At 51.3% G+C, this 23,074-nt stretch overlaps 3 protein-coding genes across 3 annotated transcripts; 2 read left to right on the forward strand and 1 right to left on the reverse strand.

Moving 5' to 3' along the window:
* Positions 1-83: 83 nt before the first annotated feature.
* Positions 84-4,539, forward strand: J7T54_003648 (uncharacterized protein; the record flags this gene model as incomplete). The annotated part of the gene is made up of 7 exons (XM_051505152.1): positions 84-745; positions 794-900; positions 958-1,553; positions 1,604-1,831; positions 2,649-2,866; positions 2,926-3,081; positions 3,732-4,539. 7 exons carry the CDS (start codon positions 84-86, stop codon positions 4,537-4,539), a joined length of 2,775 nt encoding a protein of 924 aa, XP_051363491.1.
* A 4,967-nt stretch (positions 4,540-9,506) lies between these two features.
* On the forward strand, positions 9,507-12,556 carry J7T54_003649 (uncharacterized protein; the record flags this gene model as incomplete). Its single annotated transcript, XM_051505153.1, has 4 exons — positions 9,507-10,377; positions 11,003-11,084; positions 11,343-11,590; positions 12,387-12,556. The coding sequence occupies 4 exons, from the start codon at positions 9,507-9,509 to the stop codon at positions 12,554-12,556; spliced, it is 1,371 nt and encodes a 456-aa protein (XP_051363492.1).
* A 6,366-nt stretch (positions 12,557-18,922) lies between these two features.
* On the reverse strand, positions 18,923-20,306 carry J7T54_003650 (uncharacterized protein; the record flags this gene model as incomplete). Its single annotated transcript, XM_051505154.1, has 2 exons — positions 18,923-19,620; positions 19,889-20,306. The coding sequence occupies 2 exons, from the start codon at positions 20,304-20,306 to the stop codon at positions 18,923-18,925; spliced, it is 1,116 nt and encodes a 371-aa protein (XP_051363493.1).
* Between the last annotated feature and the right edge of the window lie 2,768 nt (positions 20,307-23,074).

Below are 23,074 nucleotides of genomic sequence, written 5' to 3' on the forward strand. Positions count from 1 at the left end.
GTCGACAAAAGCCGTTGCATCTGGATACCTCCCCACTGAAGATAAAAAAAAAAAAGCCTAACCTCTTCTCTGTCCTCCATACAATGGCTGAGCCGAAACGAGCTGAAGTGGCCCCAGTACTAGCTGCGACCACGAATGCGCATCACGACGTCCCTGAAGTCAAGGAACTTGAAGCGTCAACTGTTGCGGAGCCCACAACGAGCAACGATGAAGCCATCCTCGGGAACCGCGAGCTCAAGGAGGCGCCAACTCGAAGTGTCTGGCTAGCATGGCTCTACATGTTCGACTGGTACCCATCGCATTACCCAAAGGAGGAGCGCAAGTTCTTGCGCAAGCTCGACGCTTTCATGATGACCTTTACCTGCATCGCCTTCTTCCTCAAGTGGCTTGACCAGTCCAACGTCAACAGCGCCTACGTGTCGGGTATGAAAGAAGAGCTGGGCCTCTACGGCAACGAGTACTCCAAGTTCCCCATGTTCTACAACATTGGATACGTCATTTGTCAGATTCCGGCCATGCTGCTGTTCTCAAGACCTCAGTTCACCAGATGGTTCTTGCCAAGCTGCGAGGTACTCTGGAGCCTCTTGACATTTGCGCAGTCGCAGTTGCAAAACGCCGGGCAGATTTACGGCACACGATTTCTGCTCGGTGTTCTGGAGACGCCGGTGGCCTCAGGCTGTCTTTTCATCTTGTCATCGTGGTATAAACCCGAGGAGTTGTTCAAGCGAGCGGGCTTGTGGTACGTGTAAGTATCGGGTTCCGCCATGCAAAAACGACTGCGCTGACAATACAGATCGAATAACATCGGTGTCATGTTCGGTGGTTATCTGCAGTCTGCGGCGTACACCAATCTCAATGGCGTTGGTGGCATGTCTGGATGGCGATGGCTTTTCATCATTGGTTAGTATTGACTAGTCTGCGCGTTCCATATTGCATAAGACCTAACACCTGATGCAGATGGTTGCATTTCTCTGCCACTCTCCATTCTTGGCTTCTTCATATTCCCTGGTATGCCCATGAGTGGCAAAATCTGGTGGATGAAGGAAGAGGAGCACGCCCTCGCGCAGCTCCGCATGAGGGAAGTCGGCGTCGAAGCTCCCAAGAAGATCACAAAAGCCCTGCTGAAGCGGATCTTTCTCCGCTGGCATTGGTACCTCGGTGTTCTTGCCTATATCCTGTTTCTTTCAGGTGCCTATCCACATGGCCAGATGGCGATTTGGCTCAAGGACCTGGGTGACAAGTACGGCACATACACCGTTCCCCAGATTAACGAAATCCCTACTGGCGCGCAGGGTGTTTCTGTGATCGGGACCATCATCGCCACCAATCTGTGCATGGTGTATCCCACGTGGATCATCTACACCATTGTCATGAGCTTCTTCATGTTTGCCAACATCTGCATGATGGTGTGGGATATTCCGCATGACCTGAAGTTCACAGCATTCTACTTGTTTGGTATGAGTGCTGCCGTTACGCCAATTCTAGCGCCAACAGTCAACTGGTGGCTGAAAGACTCGGCCGAGGCTCGCGCTTTCTTCAGCGGCAGCATGATTGTGAGTCTCCCAAGACCCCGTTGAGACAGAGCCACAACTGACTCCTTTAGACCCTTGGCTTCGCAGTGAACAGCTTCTATCCATTGGTGACGTTTCCTGTGGTCGAAGCACCGCGGTGGAAGAAGGGCTACATTGTCAACTTTTTCTTCATTTTGGGCGCGTGGGGTTTTTTGACGGCGGGATACTTTCTGCACCAAAGGGCCGAGAAGAGGCAAAAGCTGAGGGAGGCTGAGCTGGCGCTTGATGAAGACAATTTGAAAGGCGAAGGTGTCAAGCATGTGGCATGAGAAGCGCAGGGGGGTTAGTCGACGCCAGAGTGTAGTACTGGGCTCACTTGACCACAATCTAACAACAGCTTAAGAAATGTAGAAGTATAAACACAGACCTCAAATTTGGTGCATGTCTCTGCTCCACAGTATTGGGGCTGTTGTCTGGAGATAGCTTGTCCATGTAGCATCTCAGCTTGGGCTATGGATGATACCTCTTGAGGCTCCATAGGGCACAAGCGAAAGTGACCTGGCGACGAATACCACTGCCTCGCTCTAACGAGCCATGTGATTCACGATGCGTGTAATTCCCGCGTCGGAGTGCGTCTTTCAATCCCGCCCAAAGTCAAGAGCGCGAAACTGAAGTGAAAGTGAGAAACCAGCGCGCCAATGGAAGACACGCCGCACAATCGCGCGAGTCGCGTCCGATGAGTTGTGTCCGGTGAGTCGCGTTACATTCCAGAGGACTTGTCCGAAAGATATACTCCTCCGTACACATCTAGTAGTCCGCCGTCGTCGACCCGCCTTTCGTTTGAACGTATACCGTTATTTCTATTATAATTGTCAGTCGTCAAGCATTCACTATTTCATAATATCGTTCCATATTCTTATTCTCCCGTCTCTCGCTTTCCCGCTGGCTCTCATGCCGCCGAAACGAATTGGGCAGTCATTGTCCAGCCGTAGTATGAAACGGCTACAGACCGCTGGAGCTGCAAAGGGACAGACCAAGCTGTAGGGATTTCCTGGTCAACCGAAAGCAGCGGACACAAACGTGTCGACGGTCAGTTCATTCTTGTTCCTTCGGTTCGCTTAGATACTAACAGGATAGGCCACTCCATCCCAACCGAGGATCGTCGATACGAACGACGACCCTGCGGAGGAGGAGGAGGAGTCGAATTACTTCGACGTGTCGGACCAAGAGCTCCTGGGGCTGGAAATTGCTCGTTTGACCACTGAAGAAGCTCCGCCCGAGGACGAACAGCCCGGCGAGCCCACCGACAGGACGCCCGTAGACGACGAGACAGACGAACCAAACCAGGACGACGAGTATGGGGTTTCGAACTTGACATTAACGATATTGCGTTTCTCGACGGGGCCACAGCTAGCCATTCATTCGAGATTGTCCTGGAGGCACTGGCCGTCCAAGACCCCAAAGAGCCGTGGACGGACGAAACAGGCGCTCTGAAAGTCGGTCGACAACCCCTGGGGAAGCAAAAAGACGTTGAATCGGCACCACAAGCAATAGTAGCGCAGCATATTCGGTATGCAGTCCGCTATAACTACCATCAAAGAGAAGACGCGTTCGAGCATCTTTTACCGAACGCGATTGCCAAGTAAGAGGCAAGACTAGAGGAAATCCTAATAGGCTCCCTTGAGGAAACGAGGAGCGGCTTCGTGTCGCGTACCTGCGACTACCTCGGCGTACCGATTCGAATGGCCCTGGGGCCTCGTTCGCTATCTGTCGAGGCTGCCCAGCCTGTCGCCGTCGTGAACGGTCGCGTAGGATACCATTTCGCACCTAACGTGGCGCTGATTTCTTCGTTTTTAAATTTCTCCAAGCAAAATCACCCACTCGTTGTCCTTCCAAGTATCGCAGCGTGGCTCCGGGCGACAGAGGCGTCGGATTTCCAAACGCAAAGGGCAAGATGTCGTGGGCTTTCAACGCAGTGTGCAACGCGTCGATAACGCATAAGATACTAGGAACCGGGGGGCGACACACCGACAGAATCCAAGGATGGGAGAATCGGTCGACCGAAGAGCGCCTCGAGTGCTTTGACATGCTTCGGACTGGCCGCCGTACCGGAATGATAGCCAATGCTCTCGCAACTCCAACAGAAGGACTTGATTCGCTTGTTCTCCGGTGGGCGCCAAGTGCGCGCAAAAGCATGACGAAGGCAAACAAACACTTCAGCCGACAGTTCGCCCAGGTCGCCGTTCAAGTAGCCAAGAAATACAGGCTCACGGAGGAGGAGTATACGGAGCTCCTCACGATACCATCCCCGGTGCCTAGAGAGCGGATCTTCTACCCGTTCCACATCTTGTCGCGAGCGCACCCAGTTGCCGTTGGGTGGGACTGGCTTGATCTCCAGCGGTATGCCGCGAATGCGGTGACTACAATGCAGGGCGCGTGTAATCGACAAGCAGAAGACGCCGGACTCGGCGAACAGGAGCTGTCTGGCGAGACGTTTTACTTTTGGTTACTTGCGTATTGCAGCCAGCGGATTGTCGAAGTCAAGGCACAAAGGCCGACGGCTAGTCTGGAGGAGATTGCCTTTTTCTGCCTGGATAGATGGAGTATGCCGATTGCTCCGTGGACAAACCATGTCTTCTCCGCCTCATTGTGCAAAGGCCCGGACCATGGCCTGGCGATGTTGCTTGGTTTCGAAAAGCGGGCGCCAAACGAGTCGTTCGACCCTCTCAAGCATATTGACATAGCGAAACGGACGGTCGAAATCGACGCGCGCTTTACTAACACGGCTATGCACAACTACCACGTGGCAACTGGCTGTCTCAGCTTGAACTTCTTCGGGATATGCCGATTTCCCATCCGTTCTGGAAGCCAGTCGACGACATCGGCAAAGCTTGGACGGGCGTGGCAAGTTCCGACGCTAACCACTGCCACCAAAACTCGAATACGAACGCCCGCTGCTCGAGATAGATCAGTGGGAGACTATCGACGAAGAGAACCTACCGGATTCGACAAGGACAAAATGTTTTGATAACTATGGACAATCATTCAGTAATGTCGGACTCCTAGTAGCTCATTGTCGGTCGGCTCATCGAACAGACGGCACGATCCTCCCCCCGCGGACAGAAGTAACGAACCAGGAATCAGACGCCGCGAGTACTGGGCGTCGACGCTTGCCAAGAATCATAAATGCGCGCAATGTCCAAAGGCGTACCAGAAGAAGAAGCAACTCCGCGCGCATATCAGGATCGCCCACCTGAAAGTACGACGTTTGTCGTGTCCGATATGCCGAAGAGGCTTTATCCACCGGGGTGGGCTCCGAGCCCATATCAGCGCCGTGCATCGGAAGGAAAGGCCATGCGTATGCCCTGTCCCGGAATGCGGCGTCCGCGCGATCAATAGCCACATGCTACAGGACCATCAGCGGAATGTACACGATCGAATGAAGCTATTCCCTTGCGTCGAGGCGGGTTGCGGGAAGTCGTTCTCTATGAAATTCGATTTAAATATGCATGTCGAAAGGATGCATCAGCAGACGGTTGCGTGCACGTGGCCGGGGTGTCAAGCCGTCGTGACGAGCAAGTCTGCTCTAACAAAGCATCTTAATCTTGCCCATAATCCCACGGGGGCAAAACACGTATGCTCCGTCTGCGGCGCGAATACGAAAAACGTGGCGCATCTCCGCCAGTACATAGCGACCCATTCAACGGATCGACCATTCAAATGTGACTGGTTGAAGCCAGGAGAGACCGAGCCTCGCTAGAAAGACTATAAGTGCTTGGAGAATTTGCGACACCACCAACGAAGGAAGAAGCATGGCCGGTATGCGGTGTAAAGGCATCGGGAAGGGCGTCCATTTCGACATATCGACTATACCTTATTTGCTGGGGATCCGGTATTTCATCTTTCTTCTTACGAATCGGCGCTTCTGGGACTCGCTCGTTATTGTTTCATCGTCTTTTGGGGTTCGTTTTTGCTTGTCCACTCTGCTGTTGCATTATTTCGAAAGCGCTCGCTGATTTTTGCAATGGGTTCGAGGTCTTCGGGAGGAGAGAACTATGCGGTGGTATGAATCGTTATTTGGAATGTGTCTTAGTCAGAGTTTCTCTCTTTCGGTCGCGTTAATGACTACTACAATCGTACCTACCAGGTGCCAAATATCTCTTTCATGCAGAAATCCTCGTTACCAAATACTGTGCGCTAAAGAATGTTGTGGGGGTTGTATGATAGATCGGTTTGAAAAGAGTTTGCAAGAGTGCGTCCAGTACGTGATGATAATTTTGAGCTCATTACGTGGCGCGTCTAAATATTGTTCGGCTCCGAGAGGTTAACGCGCTTCAAAACAACATCACGTTTGCTGCCAACAATGTTCGGCAAGTTACAGGTTCACAACCGTCACATTTGGTGCTTGGACACACTGCTTCGAAGCCAGGTGCAGACTAATAAACCACTATGACCATCTTGATTAAAGCACACGTTGATACCGGCCCTAGTGCGTCTAGTCCCTCGTCCTTGACCATCTGTCACCTTTCGAGACCGCGGCCCCTTTCAGACCTGCTTCGTAAAGTGACAATCTTCTTGTTCTAGCATACGATATCTTCGGGACTTGCTCAAATTGAGGCAAAGGCGATGACCTACCTAGTCATCAAGGCCCACGACGGACTCTGCTCCACTGATCGCCTCACACTCCCTCTTCCAGTAGGTCCCCTCTTGTTCCGCCTCTTGTTTAGCTTTCGTGGCTTCGAGAGCCTCTTTTCTAAATACTTCCTGCAGTTCCTCAATATGCGATCGAAGAGAACTTGTAGTGCGATTGTCGAACATAGACTTCGCATCCTTGTGAACAGCCACAATGGCCTCGTGTCTCCTAGTCGAAATAGTCGATCGTGTTTCGAGATCCGTCATTCGCCCCTCTAGCGTCTTCTTGTCTTTTCGGCTTGCGCTTGATACGCAGACAGGAAGGAATACAGAACCCAAAGCATCTGGTTTGGCTTTGTCATCAAAGTCCGAGCCAATTGTTGCCATTCTGTGTCGGCAACCAGCAGCCCCGCCATCTGCTTTCCCCTTTCTCTGAGCTGGTAAAGCTCGAGGACCAACCACAACAGGGGGTTCTCGTTGTCATTGCGCAGTGATGTTGTTGTCTCGGAGATTGGACAATGATCGAAATTCGTCGTGAGTCTTGCCTGAATCCGTTCTTGAAGCTTCATCAGCTCATCGCAGAGCCCATGAGTCCCCGTGCGCGCGTTGTTGTCGATCGAAGCGACCAGCTGTTTGCGATGAGAGTCGCCTTCCAAGACTGTGCGCATGGGTTCTGTGACCAAATCCAGAACTTCCACATTGTCGTCCTCGGTCACGCGGCCGCTTGTACCTCTCAATAGCGGCCCAACATGGGTGTTCCAATGATCATAAAGTGAGAAAGAAAGGATGAGGAGGAATTCCTTCTGCACCTGACATCAGGTATGAGATGTCGTCCAAGTGACCACCATCTAGACCGACGATCCCATCTCCAGCCCAGTTGTGCTTTGTATAGCCAACCGTCTCGTTGAACCTTGTGGCCAGTTGCCACAGGTCGTTGACCACGTCCCTCACCTTTTCACCTCGGCCAGACAGGTTGTACGTTGCAGAAGAAGCGGGATCGCGGCTTTATGGCTCCTCGCATGGGGAATTGAGCGCTTCTGTGGCTATTCTGGAAATGCTCTCGTTGGTGTGTTCGAATTCTGATGCACTGGCAGTGATGGTGGAATTAGCATTGAAACTTCCTGCCTCGGTCTGAGCAATCCAGGAAGCAGGGACGGCTTCTGTTTCTGCTCGTTCAACCTTCGGCTGCGGAGAGCTTCCGGGACGTTGACTGTTGCTAGAACGAGGCTCCATGGCTACGAAGCGGACAATTTCTCGGTATTCTTGAGAAACAAAAGTCCGAGTTCACTCAAGGTGAAATTCACGAATTAAGAGATCTTTGCGACAATTGGTCACGTTTGTTTTTCACCTCAGCCGCGTTTCATTCTTAATCGTCCGAAGTTAAGGTGACGCGTTGTGAGCGACTAGACACAGCCAGGCAGTCCTTGTTCTTTTCTTAGGGATTTTTCAAACTCTTCATACCGAACGCAGATCCGTTGCTTTATCATTTTCAATTACTAGCGTCGAGATTCTCACCATTTATTTTTGGACTTCTTTGTTCTGAAGATCATCCCGCATTGCGTCTATTCCAGCAACCCTCTGCTTTACCTGTCTGTCGCTTTCACCGCGTGATGCCACGAACTTCAAACAGAAGTTCACGCTCCGGTGGAAAGGCTAGCATCCCTCGAGCTTCCGAGCGCAAGGCTTTGACTTTCAACCCTACATCCCCAAAGTCTCCGTCTCGCAACACTTTGCCCATGGAAATTGCTATTTCGTGGCTGCCGCAGGTTCCTGTCGCACGAAGTATGTCTGACGCTGAATGCAATACGGTGGATGGTTGTGGCCATGCAAGCAAGTTTGCTGCTGCTGGTTTCCACTGACCCAAACTCACGACTCGGCAAGGAATATATATCAACGAATCGCGAACAATGACAGCGAGCTAGCGACGCCGCATCCGAAACTGTCTGTGAACCAGCCAAAGAGGCAGTACGCTCGCCGTGAAGGAAAAGAGTCGTAAACAAAAATCAACCAGATCATCGAAACAGCTGTTGAATCGACGGAAGACGAGGTGACGCAGTTGTTGGAGTGTCTTCAGCCGGTCGTCATGACGGTACTTCCTAGTGAGAAAAAGACCAAAGTTTCTCGCTGGCTGCACAAGAATATTCGTAAGCACGGAGATCGACTATCTGCTCTCGATCAAGCATTTGACAAATGCGATCAAGGAGACCTCACAACGGTAGATCATCCCACTCGCGACCAAATATAAGCGGACGCTATTAGCAACCCAGTGATATTCATCGCTGAGCAGCTGAACGACAGTTGTAGAGACGAACGCAAGTTTCTGAAAGCGATTCATTTGGCTTATATACTGGCAGACGTGCAGGCCGACTCCTTCCAGAAACTCGCGCACGAGCGCGACTATTGGCGCGCCGAAGCCCAGAGTGTCGGACGTCAACTCGCTGAAAAGAATAGGGAATTCCGCCACGCAAACTCCATGGTGCCTCCTGGTTTCGAAACGCTAGTCGGCCAGGCCTCGAATCTAACAGAGTCTTTGACGAGAATGCAGGCTGACTACGACAACAACCACCTTGGGGCCAGAACGAGAGGCCGAGGCGACGAAGTTGCACGCCTGAACTGTGAGAGCATATTCAAATCTAGCGAAAATGGTGATAGAAGGGGCAAGTCCGCAGAGTAATTGTTGTGACCCAAACTAACTGTCGAACAGCAGCACAAGATCAGCAGCACGAACTTGCGATTCAAAGACCCGCCAGCATCCATGACAGCGAGGAAAAAGACGAAGCCAACGATTCAGACGGACTATACGCGCCTTCAACTAGTTTCGGCCGTATGACACCTCAGGGCAACGATACTCACGGCAAACGAAGGAGAGCTCCTCGCGCCGTGAGATGGAGCAAACGTCTCCGCCGAAGCGTTCGGTGAAGTCTCACCATATCGACAGCCGTACAGTTCCAAGTTATGGACGAATCATGGATGAATGGCCCGAGATAACTGTGGGAGACGTACTTTTGCTTGCGATTGTTTGATTATGAAGAAGAGAAGTTTGCTGCGATGCGACAAGCAGAATATAGGGAGAACAACCTGTTAGTACTAGAGCCTGAGGGGCTTTGATCAAATGCTTGCCTGCTCAACAGATTGCTCACGATTGATGTACTAGGCAGTAGAAAAAGGTGACAGACTGCATAGATGGAGAGAAATGACACATTGCTCCGAGGCCCGATGCACATTAGTGGATCACTGTGACATATTGATGGATGCCCCCCTCGTTCTTGACCAACTGTCAACTGTCGAGACCGCGCCCCTTTCTTTGGAAATTTACTCTCAAAGGCATAATCTTCATCGTATCACCACTCACAGCAGACAACCATGCCTCGACTTGCAGGCTTCTCCGACAACCCTTTCCAGAGCCGATCAGATATGATTAAAGCCACGCTCGCTCTTCTCCGTCCACTAATTCCCTATTTTTCACAGGGAAAAGGTCGAATTGTAGTTCCAAGCGCGACGGCAGCGCACTTTGACGAGCGCGCAGCACAACTGGAGGGCTTCGCCCGGCCCCTTTGGGCTGTGGGAGCTCTACTACTAGCCCTTGACCATGGGGTCCAGGATGGTCTGGAAGCTGAAATCACAGAGCTGGTACAGCCGTGGATCGATGGTTTCATCTCCGGGACTGATCCAGAGCATGCCGACTATTGGGGCGTCATGAACGACATTGACCAGCGAATGGTGGAAGCCGAGATTATCTCTTTCACACTGCTTGCGGCACCAGAGCGAACCCTTGGGAAAATGACAGACAAGCAGAGGGGAAATGTTGCGGCCTGGCTCCGCTCACTTCACAATCTCCCCATGCCCAAGAACAATTGGCGTTGGTTTCGCGTCTTTGCCAATCTTGCCCTTGTCAAAGTCTTGGGAGAGCCACTCGGGGATGTCCAAGACGAAATTTCAGCAGATATGGACATCCTCGACTCATTTTATCGACTTGATGGGTGGTCAGCCGACGGGCCCTGGCAGAGCCGCGAACAGGCTCAGAATGAGCTGGACGTGGCTGAGCGCACAGGAAGAAGGGATACCGTCGGCATCGGCCGACAAGCGGACTATTACTCGGGAAGCTTTGCGATACAATTTAGTCAATTGCTTTTCGTCCGGTTCGCGAGTGATTTTGACCCAGCGCGGTCTTCAAGGTATCGTACCAGAGCTCGCGACTTTGGCTCGGAGTTCTGGCGCTATTTTGATGCTTCAGGTATGTCTGTCCGCCTAGTGTGGCAGGAGGAATGCTCACAGAGGAAATAGGCGCTGTGATTCCTTTTGGGCGATCGTTGACTTATCGCTTCGCCTGCGGTGGCTTCTTTGCAGCTTTGGCCTTTGCCGATGCCACTGACCCAATGTCGCACGGCTTGTCACCGGGTGTGGTTAAGGGCCTCCTGTTGCGACACATGAGATGGTGGGCTCGGCACTCGGACAACATTTTTTACCCGGATGGTACTTTGAACATTGGCTGGATGTATCCGTGAGTATTTACAACAAGCTGTCCACATGAAACACGCCAACTGACTTACCCAGGAACATGTATATGGCAGAGGACTACAACTCCCCGCAGTCGCCATATTGGTGCCTCAAGACATTGATAGCAGTTGGATTGCCTGATGATCATTCATTCTGGACTTCTGATGAAGAGACTTACCCATCCTTTTATCTGCCAGCGGCATTGGTACGAGCCCCTGAACAAATCGTGTGTAACCACCCTCGCGGAAACCACCATTTCATGTTAGCCCCTGGACAATGGGTTGCTTGGCCTATGAAAGCTACTCAGGCCAAATATTGCAAGTTTGCATACTCCTCGTCGTTTGCTTTTTCCGTTCCCACAGGTCCTCTGATCCAACAGATTGCGCCGGACAACACCCTGGCACTCAGCAGGGATGGGCGGGAGTCGTGGGCGATGAAGTGGAAGTGTGAAGAAGTTTCCTTTCGAAAAGTGGCTCTCGGAGGAGGGGAATCGTGTTCTGGAGTCTTGTTGGCGACCGTGAGATGGTATCCGTGGGGTGATCGAGCAGTGTCGGTGGAAACGACACTCATCCCTCCAACAGACAACTGGCCCGACTGGCACATTCGGTTGCATCGCGTCTGTGTCAATAAGGGAGTCAAAACACTCCATCTCTCTGAGGGTGGATTTGCAATCTTAGGCCGCAGACTGTCTGACGGGCGCAGTCTTCCTGTTCTAGACGACGTGCCGGAAGATGTGAAGGTGGGCTTTGAAGGGCTGAAGGAAGGTGAAGATGAGGCCCTCATCATGTCCGAGGCGGGTGCCAGTGGTCTGTTTAGCTCGCTGAAAAGCGGTGTCGCCCCGTCTGAGTCCAGAGTATCGGTCTTCAAGCCCGACTCGAACACCAATATCGCTTGTCAGCGTACCCTGATGCCGCTAGCGGATTATGGCTTCTGTGGGGGCCTGGGCTCAGGTACGGAAGTATGCATCGTGCAGTGCGTGTTTGCCATTTCTACATGTGCAAACGGACGCCTACTTCCGCCAGAAACGTCATTGCGATCTCGTTGGCTCCAACGGCCCCGCCCTTTTTTTGACGACACGGGAGCCTTGAAAATGGACATATTTGTGCGTTAGAAATCAACCAGGTGTCCGTCCTTACAATAACGCTGTCCCTCTGTCTGGGGCCATGCGGTCACTGCCAAACCACTCGTCCCACGCGTTTGCTCTCTGGGCTGGTTCTTTTCTTAAGGTATCTCTGGGTTTCGATTTCCCACTTAGATGCGCATCCTCATCTTAAAACAGATACTTTTTGAGATGCTTGTGCTGACTCGGATCATTTCAGCACACGTAATGGGGGGACACAGACGCCCTGGAGTCAGTACCTTAGCTTGAGAGAAACAATTTCTTGCCGTGTCGAGACAACATGGAGGTCTTCAATCTCACGCCTAGCAACTTATTCTGCTTATGTACGCATGGCGTCGATAGTTCAATATGGCGAAGCTCAGTCAAATTGGTGCCTGTTCATTGCCAAGGAAATCAACTGGCGCGCGCGTCGCGGGCGCGGGCTGTCACGATCGTCGCGTCGCTGACAATCTTCCACTTGAGCTTCACTGATCACAACAAAAATTGCCAAAATCTAAATGACGCGAAATCTCTTCACGAATCTAACTGGCCCGCGGTTCATTAAGCTCTCTGGATCGAGCATGAGAGTATGCGCCCAAGCTCAACCACAACAAAGAGGCGGTTTGCTAAAGTAGGAGAAAATATAGAAAAAGCCTGCGAACCATCTCGCGCCGACGTCGCGGTCGTCATTCTCATGCCCGTCCCGATTTCGTTTTCGTCCTCACTCCTCGTCACGTTCCTCGTTCTTGCTATCGCTTGGTCCATTATCGTCCGCGTCCATGACGCCGCCCTCGTTATCACTAGCATCTCGAGCTAGTGCAAGCGCTTGTACATATGAGACATTACGTTCCCTCGGAAATATATCGGCTTTCTCTGTGTACTCGGGCGACAGCATTTTTACCGTGGCCAGAATGCGCGCCTTAAACGGTGGGCATTTGGGCTTGTTTTGATTGGCGTACTTTGTCTTCGCTGCGACTCGGATCGCCATCTTACTGTCCTGCTCATCCAAATGATCCTTTTCCATTGGGTCCAAAATTGTCTCGTACATGTCGTCAGAATCTACTGACAGATACTGGCCCTTCAGTAGATATAACATCTGGATGCCCCCTAGGTCCTCGAGTGGCTTTCTGTCAACGATATGCGATCTGGCCGGGGATTCTTCAGGCTGGATGTTGTTGTCGAAAGATGAGTACTCCATGGTCCCGTCGACCCGTCCTTTCACGCCCTGTATACGCTTCCAAGCTTCCGGATTCGAAGGTCGGGCTGAATGTCGTTTGCCCACGGTGGTACATTGAGGCTCACGGAAAGACGTGCCATCGCCGAAGATGGATTTCTTGGGTTTGTAGCCTGGGTTCAGTGATCCTCCCCCATCGTCCTCATCGTCGAGCGTCTCATTCTGTCCGAAAAGGGCTCGAGAACCGCTACGGCGAGGTTTCGTGGCCGACCCGGAAGCAGATCCTGACTTTCCCTTGTTGCGTTTCTCTTGCAAGAGCTGTGCGAATTAAGCGGAGTTGGAAGATGGATTCATTTCCGGAAAGGGAGTCGAGGCCCTTCGAGATGCGTCGTCCCTCTGCAAGTTTTTTCTTCTGAATTGCGAGGCTGTGAGACTCGGAGTCGTCACTGAGGAGGCCGGGACGCGTTGGTCGAGACTGGCACAGGGCGGTGCCGCATAAAGCCCTTCTGGGTCAGTTTCGGCCGTGAGTTTTTCTAGATATTCAGAGAATCGCTCGGAGTTTGTTCGATGGGGAGGAACAATATTTGTTTGATTTTGGTTAGTATATGTATGTAAAGTCCCTATGCACGACTTGCCATTTGAATCAGGAGACTCGTTGCTTTACAATGACGATTCCCTTCGTCCCTTAGTAGTTCACTGTCTCTGCAGCCTTCTTCTGCTCGCCTACTTCTTGCTGCTTCCTGAGGGGCTGTTGGCCGACGCTGAGAGCACCAGGGTGCAGTATGGAAACTTCTATGATGGGAGAAGACGAGACTGTAAGGTAACAGGCGATTCCTGCATTTGTGCTACACAAAATGAGTCGGCCGGTTAGCTGCAGGACTCTCACCTTAAAGAGATACAGGATTGGATGTCATACGGAAGGAATTGAGTATGTATGGCTGTGCTTTCAGAGGAGTATGCAGAGAAGAATATGAGGTTGAGTAGTTTCTCTGCGTGGAGAATATGCTTATGCGAAGAAAGAAGGAAAAGCACGATGTTGTGAAGATCATGGCTTTTCGCGTTGACAGCGGTGTGTAGGCCAAATGTGCGGCCAGACTAAGTAAGTTAAACATGCCTGACAAATAAAACAGACCAGTGAACAGGAATGAATGCTTTCGGGGTGTTGTGTGTTCTGGTGGCTTGTAAAACATTGTGTAAAGGTTAGGTCGGGGAAGGAAAAGAGATGCTTGTGGATAGCATGGGGACCAAAGAAGATTCAGGTATACCCCGCACCGCCCTTAGACGCTTAATGCCAGGTAGTTGTGTTTCGTGCACGTCCTGCCTGGATTCGGACGATAGGAGATGAGGGCTTGGTGATGGTGATGAGAACGATGGTCTGTTGGGCAGCATTTGGTCATGGTCGCAAATAGCATTCCATCACTCCCTGCCTCTACGACTATGGTGACATAATAATCTTACCCGATTTTGTGTCAACGCCGAACACCTGCCCCAGACTATCGAAGAGAGCATCGTGGCCTCGCGGATAGTCTCGCATAGTACGGTAGTTGCCCGAGCTCGTAGTCACGCCCCAAGTAGGAGCCATGAAGCTGCATGATATGGAATACCCGCGTCTGTCTTGAAATCGAGAACCTGCCATCAGAGCGCAAAGTATACGATCTGGTCCGCGCGCATGACCACGTAGAGTGAGGCGGTGCAGTCGATGAGGTTGCACTGAGGTCGAGATGATCCGCAAGGAATCTATGTCTGAGTCACACTGCTGTTCCCGGACACAAACAACTCGAACCTGCAGCGGCTCTCACTAACTACTTAGTTTAGCTACACTTCCATATGCCACTTGATTTTGCCTCGCTGACAACGATCTGCGTCGTCACTGCGCTGCTCATTGCAGTAATTTGCCATGAATGTTGACCTGATTTCAGCGGTGAATGCATCGAGAGCCTCAGAAGTGGCACAGGTCAAGTGCCTTTTTCGGGCTGGTGCATGTTCACATGCTGCACGCTCGTCATCCCGTGAATGTTCTGGAATCAACTTGGCTTATTCACCAGCGCGGCATGTGACTAGCCGTGAATTCAGAGGCGCTTTTCGCGGGTAAGCGGGGCGCTCTTGTGAATCATGGTGATACGTACAGGATATCTCAGATGGTTGCGTCAGGTTTGCCCGTCACTGTGTTTCAGTCGAGACGCCCATTAGTCTAGATTCAGGGGTAGTGAGGTAAATAATAGCTGGAAATACCTACCCTACATTCTGCGTGAGAAATCACCAGCGGCTCTTTGCCCACCCATACTGGACCCTTCGACTCAGAGCACCTTGTGTTGGTCAGTCCGAGCGCCTCCACTGGCCGAGGCACTTGTCTATTCGATCTACTTGGGCCTCGGGACTGTCCTCACTTGTCGAGCTAGTACGAATAAAGCAGTGATGCCGATCCTTGTGCACTTTACTGTAGCGGTAAGCCTTCGGTCAAGATTCCACGTCGTTCGTCATTACCACTGTCTGGTCTCTCTCTCTACCTTTGTCTCTCTTGATTGAGGTTTGTTTCTCTTGGCCTAACCATTGTCCTCAACAGAAGCCAAGCAACCGGAAAGCATCCCATTCACTCCACTTGAGGCAATCAATCACAAGTTGTCTCCACCCAGGTCACACCATGATCTGATAGACCACGCCTCACCAAAGGCTTTCTTACAGACGCCTGCTCAACCTCACGCCACCTAGTGACCCCTTCTAGTCTTCCTGGATTTTATTGTTCGTTCCATTCGTTGGTCTCGTCGTCTCGTTTGCTGTCAACAATGCTGGCGGATAATCAAATAACTAACAGAATTGCTGTTTTCGTCCTCCACTACGGTCAGTTCAGTTCAGTTCATAACGATTGGTCCAGGGGACTCACATACCCCGAAAGCCGCCAGATTCACGGCATATGAAAACGCCAGTCCGAGTTTAACGTGTATCGTAACGCGAGCGCTAAGCTAGGCAGCCTGCATCTCCGTTGCGAACTCATGCATTTTCGCGGCCGCATCCAGAGCCATTTAAATGGGGTGGTGTGTCTTTGCCTGTGAATCGTGGCCTAAGCTGATCAGTTGGTCGGGTTGACTTTCAATACCATGCACCTGGGTGCGCCACCAGTCATGATCTTATACGACTTCCAGGAAAGCGTTGGGCTGCATATCTGCCAGAAAGAAGGCTAATTGAGCCACCTGGCGTGTCTTGTTGGCCTCATGTTTGCAGCCGTAGTTCAAATGCTCAGCAATGAACTCCACCAGGTCGCGGATGGCATCGGAGGCGTTTCTCATCCGATGGGAAAACGACGAGCTTGGGATGCCTCCATTCCCAGTATAGAGCTGTATCGTCAAGGCCACGCTTCATTTGTCACTTGAAAGCCACGATGCAAATTCAGTGATGCGCAGCTGCTTTTTGGTGAGCAGCAACGTGGCGAATGACCTGAGGATACTCACCACCTGCGTCACCTCTTCCGCAGACGCACGGCCCCGTTCAATGATGTGGCTGGCTTTTTCATACGCGTGTAGTCTGGGTGATGTATTGGCTGAAAAACACATACTGGTGAGGCTTGACTTGGTATTCGCCGTGAATGCTGAGCCTGGATGTATGGTGCATTGACGGAGTATCTGCTGCATGGTCACATCCGTCGATCATGTTGCACTAGCAGGCCTAGGCTTGGGTCCAAGTATGTAGAAGTCGCAGAAGCATAAGTGGACGTTCGTAGGGGACGACAGCTCGTGGGGCGGCAGGATAGAGATGTGGATGACACCAAGACAATTTGGGGCTCTAAGAAGAAGAAGTAGCGAGACCATTTGGGTGTGGACACTGGAGACATGGAGCGGCACGAAGGACTGGAGATGGAGCCTACCTCGGGGTACCTGGGCCCCCACCCTGCAGTCGTGGTGGGACTGATGAACCCAGGCATGGCTTCTGGAGCGCGTCCTGAGAAAATTACACACTCTTTCGCGCCACAACGATGAAGGTTGATCCAAGCAATGGTAGATGTCCCAGAGTATAGAAGACTGGACACTGCAACCCCCATCACTCTAATCAAGGCAGGGATTTGCCGTCCTGGCTCAATCATTGCTGCTAGAGCATCTGAACGCGAACACGCCACCCAACGCACCCCCAGAATTGGCATCCATTCGATTTTAGAAACGTGAGAAGTCTTCAGCCTGCGCCAGCCGATAAAAAGGGTCAATGGAGAGGTTGGCTATATAAAGAAGCTGGACTGGAGACGGAAACGCCGATGTGCATGGTGATCGCTTGGACAACATCTCACAACTCAGGAACGCTACCAACGTCGAATCCAATGGCCCTTTCATGGGGCAACATTGTCGTGAGTTTGACTCCTCATCAAGCACAGCGCCAACTTGTCCTGTAGATACGACAACCGCCCGCAACCATTCGGAAGCTGAAACAGCCTGATCAGACTCCTATAGCCCAAGTGACCACTTGGACACGATGTTCAGCCTGACGATCAAGGTGGCCAACGTTCTGTGTAGATTGCACCGTTGCACCCACTACCTCTAGATTCCATGGGCCACCCATAATTTCCAATGGCGAAACGAGCCTTCAATATGTTTCCACACCCACAATCAAACATTGCGAATTAACCACCGATGGTGTGCGATCTCCACGATTCAGCATTCACAGTGAGTCTGAGCATAGGTTGGACAGTCTGATTCAAACTGTACAGTTCCGGAAATACGAGCCACAACAGCCCGAAGAGTCTTAGGGAAAGGATCAATTTCTAACCCGTTGGCTATAACAAGCGTTGAGATTGGCCATCTCCCCAATACAAGATGACAACACCACAAATGGCCTCATTAGTTTGTCTAAAAGCCCTTTACTTGTCCGACTAATACTTCCATAGGTTTATCATGCACTGGAATTTGTGATCAAGCTTTTGACTTTCGGAAGCTACGGGCATATCACCCACGAGGCAATGTGACTAGTGAGTTTTGCTCAGCAACGCCTCCGCCAACTTCGTCAGGCACATTCAGAATAAAAGACATGGAACCGAAGGGGGGGGGGGGGGGGTTGAACCAGGCCGTTTAGTCGCGACAGACTTGGCTTTACTTGGAATGAGATGGATACTACGCCGAATAATGCTTTGCCTAGTATTCAAGAGTGTAACGTCGTATAATTATTCGTGATAAGTGATAGAAATCCTCGTCTTGCCAGACGAGAGTGGGTTGGCTTGGTGTTGGTACAATTCATATAGACTCAGGACACGGTGCCTTGAATCGGTCTGCTACAAGACAATCCATTCCAACCAAGCGAGTTCCCCGATTCAACTAGATCTTTGATTCGACAGCGGGAATGATTTAAAGCCCAGCGCAAGTCGCTGGCGTCTATGCTCACAAATACTATCACGTTTCCGGTGAAATTTGACTTCATCGTCTATGACAGGACACTGCGCGATCATTGAACATATCTTCAGCTTGTTCAGCCTTTTAAAAAATGCACTTTGTGTTGAGAGAGATCTGTATCTTTTCCCTCATCAAGCATAACTTGCACATTCCAGCATTTTGCCTCTGCTTGTATTGTTGGTCAGTGATGAGAAAAGGCATGTGGCTATGTACAACAGCTACTGATGGTCGCCATATATTGCCAGGCTGTTCATCGCTGTTGAATTCTGAATTAATTTACTTCCGATGCCTCACACTTGGCCGCCACTTGTGACAGTAGGTCCATGGAAACATTGCTCCTACAGTCCTTCACCCAGTGTTCCACGACTTTGAAAAAGCGCGATGGTTAATGACGCGTTTCCAATACTTCGAAAATCACTATTATTGCAATTGCCTGAGCTGTGTAATCTCCCTGGCCTCCATACCGGCCAATCTCGTCTTGTCGGAAAAGCAAAAGTGCTACTAAAGGCCACTGTCGCCTGGACGCCGCAAAAAGGAAATGGAAACACATTGCGCGACTAATAGAAACTAGTAATAAAACCTTAGACGCCGAGTAGAAAGTCGAGAATCGTTCAAAGGCCAATAAAAATCCAGCAAGACGATATTAAGCGAGTTCTTCGTATACGACCTCGCCAGACTCGAAAGCAAGTTTGGACGCTTCTTCAAGTGTAAGCATGCCTGCAGCTGGGTTCTCCATCAGATTTGGGAGCTCGCAATTTGTCGGCAGCGTGGATAACCTTTTGAAGATACTTTCGCGCACCTTCGCGTAGTAGGTGTCGAACGGTACGGTCTGTCCGAAAGGGAGAGCGCCGGCATTCATAGCCATTGTCTCCGCCGCAATGCGGTTCGCCATTAGATTGACCGACTTCAGGAGCTGACTCGTATCGATCTGTTCCAGCGCCTGCTCAAACATATTATAGTCGTCTACGCCCTCATCCTGGCCCTTTAGGAAATACGCCATTCGGATGCTGTGGAACTCCTTCAACGGTATGGAGTCGACGACATGGTGAGAAACGCCGCCCTTGTCCGTTCCAACGTTCTTGCAGAAGGACGAGTAGTCCCTAGTGTCGTCGCCGCCTATTTTAGCGGTCTGGCTGATCTTGAGGACCTCTTCCTCTTCCTCTGGGTTACCGAAGAGTGATTTGCGCTGCTGGAGATCCGTCGTCCTGGGATCGTCATCCAGCCGGACTCCTCCTTGCTCTTCACTACCGACTAGCTCAACCGGTTGGTTCGGAACTGAGAACGCGTCGCTACGGTGGCGCTTGGCCGAGTCTGTGATCTCTGAATTTGGCTTTCGCTTGACTGAGAAGATGTCGGTGTTGGTTGTGTGAACATCGGAACTGGGGAGCAGCTTTGGTGATGGGTTAGATATGCTCCCAGTCGCTAAGTCAAACGTCGCGTTTCGGAAGGACAAGCTTTCATTCGACGGCATAGAGAATGGCGAAAACAGAGGCGACGCATGAGCAGCCTCGCTTCTAGAGCCAAGAGCTCCGGGAATCATTGTTGGTGTCTGTACGCTACCTATTTCACTCTGATTAGGCTTGATACGCTTTTGCGATTGAAGACTTACCCGTTGGATGGGCACTAGCACTCGCTCTAAACCCGGTGTTGTCGTCATGGGCTCTGGCTTGGACCGCTTCGACGTCGTTTTCCAGTAGAGAAGCGACTAGGCGTTCAATAGCCTCGAGTCTCGTATTGGTTTTCTCGTTGGCGCTATCCCGCACGTCCGTGGCCAGATCCCGCAGCGTCTGAGCGTTGGGATGTATCTCAGCCTCCGCCTTGTCAAGGTTTTCTTCAGGTTCCGAAAGACGAGTTTCGAGCTCTTTACCCCGTTTCAACAGACCGTGAGCCTTGTCTTGCCATTGTCTGGTATCCCTATAGTGAATCTCCGCCAATAGATACGTCATATGCACAGCCTGTTGAGCTTTCTTCTTGTCCGTACAGCCGTCAAAGAGCTGCTCTGCGACGAAGTCGACTGGCTGAGCCATCGTGGCGGGTGCTTGTAAGGTGGGATTAATGTAGCCGATGGACGAGAGGGCGTCCTTGCGCTCCCACTCATCAAGCGCATCGTTCAGGGCATATAGTCGGTCGCCGTGTCGACGGTTTTTTTTGCGCAGCCAACCGCACAAGTTCGCTTTTTCTTTAGCAGGCAAGACGGGCCAGAGTGATAGGCTTGATATATTCCCCGTCACCTCGTCGTCTGAACACTCGGCAAACCTTTCAATGACGTTTTTGACCTTTTCATATGCACCCTTTCCTTACGTAGGCGGAGGGAGAGCGTTATTGCAATGCGGTGCGCTCTTGGCCTCAAGATATCCATACGGCACAAGCTTCCGACTTGCCAACGAATACCACCGCCTGGCTCTAACGAGAGATGCGATTCACGATGCAAGTTACGCCATGTCAAAGATAGGTCATTTAATGCTGCCCAAGGTCAAGAGCGCGGATCTGAAGTGGAAGTAAGAAACAAGCACGTAAGTAGGACACGCGCAGCACAAACGCGCAAGTCACGATCAGTCGCCTCGCTGTCCAGAGGACAGTCCGAAAGATTTACTACTCACTACATCCAGTCTGTCGTCGTCGACACGCTGTTCGTTTGAACTATACCAATATTTTTATTATAATTGTCAGTCGACAGAACATTCACTATTCCGTAACACCACTCTCTATCCTTATTCTTCCGCTTCATCCTTTCCCGCTGGCCGTTGTGCCACCAAAACGAGTTAGGCAGTCGTTGCCCAGCCGTAATACAAACGGCTACAGGCCGCTGGAGCTGCGAAGGTCCAGACCAAGCTATAGAGATTCTCTGGTCAACCCAAAGCAGCAGGCATAGACGTGTTGACGGTCAGTCAATTCTTGTAGTGTGTTTGGTCCGCTCAGATACTGACCCGGCAGGCCGGTTCACCGCAGCCGAAGACTCCTAATACGAACGACATGCCGCAGGACGAATCGAGTTGGATTCCTTCAGTATTGAATAGTCTTAATACCAAGCTATTGACTTATTATATATGTCTAGAAGCGTTTAAGTCATTGTATTAGGGTGTTCCTGCCTATATCTTTATGCCTGCGCCGCGTGTATGAGAATCCCATTTCAAGCTAAGTGCCACCGACACGCAGAACACGTCGGCCTTGTTGAATGCAATTCGGCCACCAAAAAAACCTACTATGGGTCAGTGGATTAATCGGGCGGGGGGAGACATCATGATGAGGACTGATGGTCAGGCTGAGCCTGGACAAAACAGCCCTTTCACCGTCAACAATGTCGAACGTGGCTGCTTGTCATGGGCGAAATATGCAAAGCATCCTTTGGTAAAAGGGCTGTACTATGGGCTAACTTTACTTATCTGTTTCTACCCAGTAAGGGGTGCCACACGAGATATTTGATTTCACTTTCTTCCTTCAGCATATTGACATCAATCCACGGACGATAAGTGTCGACGATTGTTGTATCAACATGGCCGTGCCCAGCTTCCATCACAGTCAATAGACGTTCCGGCTCCGTTTGAACGTGTTACGCCAGGTATAATACACATGGCCACATATTCGAAGGACCCGGCGACGAAGTGAGTCCAGCATGGACCTGCGCAGCATACTAGGACGCCAAGGTCCCAACGTCTCCGAATGTCTTCCAGTGCAAGCTCAAGGCTATGGGGCATCCATGTGCCATCTTGGGCTGGAGGCAGCCCGGCAACAGCCCCTTTCTGTCTCAGAGCACCAAATTGCAGCTAAGGTCAATAGCTGAATTAATTCCGGGCCTTGTGCCGGACGTCCCTCAAACGCGCGCTAGAGGCATATGACTTTTTGGAAAGCGATGAACTGGGAGGCCGGACAGAAAGAAACGTTCATTCCGACAGGGCTGACCATAGCTGTGACGCTAAACACACCAGTTTTGGTTCACCATCGAAGTTTTTTAGGTAAGTACATATAACTTGAGTTGACCGTTGGGAACTCCAGAGGCTTGTAGTCGTCTGGCGCTACGATTGACATCACTGTAGGCGACACACGAGCACGCGGGAAAGAGCATTCTACAAGGCTTAATCGAACGCCTCATTGGGAGACACGCCAAACACAAAGAGTGCAAATGATGAATTGAGGCTTCGTTGATGATGGTGTTGAACGATGATGTTGATGAGGGGAGTGATTAGTCTCGGAGGGTGAGCTACCGGCAGATAATAATAGCAACCCTCGTTCCCCTGTCTTGGTGCCTCAGTCCCTACCACGTGCGGCGTGCCAATGATGACCCAAGCAGATCGGCGTTAACGTCAGATGATCTCCGAACAACACCTTCTTTCCCTCCATCTGCTGTAGATGTCAGGGGCCGCGACAGACACCAACGAGGTGGCGGTCCTCAATCATAAACCTGTCCAAAGTCGAGGACGTCAACTGCCACTTCTACTTGTAAGCGTCAGTGGCGACCGGCGCCGACCGCTTGTACGGCATCAGCTAGAGTGGGTCCCGACGGACTGATTGACCACTAGGAAACGGTCGGACGGTCATTGTGCATGATGCTACTCGCACAGTAGCCTGAGGTGCGTACGCAGCGCGGGGTTGACGACCGACGAGCGCTGCACTATTAGTAACTAGGTTTGCAGGCTTCGGCTTCCATAAGGCCTCGGCTCACCCATCCATCCCCTCTCTTATACCGACCCTTCTCCCCCCCCTTCCTGTGATCACAGTGACAACCTTTGTATATTCTACCTTGGGTTACAAACGCACCCTATCGATCGAACGGTAAATCAGCATACACGTCGACAAA

The sequence above is a fragment of the Emericellopsis cladophorae genome, assembly GCF_022114955.1.
Source record: "Emericellopsis cladophorae strain MUM 19.33 chromosome Unknown NODE_12_length_473309_cov_116_543296, whole genome shotgun sequence".
Taxonomy (NCBI): Eukaryota; Fungi; Ascomycota; class Sordariomycetes; order Hypocreales; family Bionectriaceae; genus Emericellopsis; species Emericellopsis cladophorae.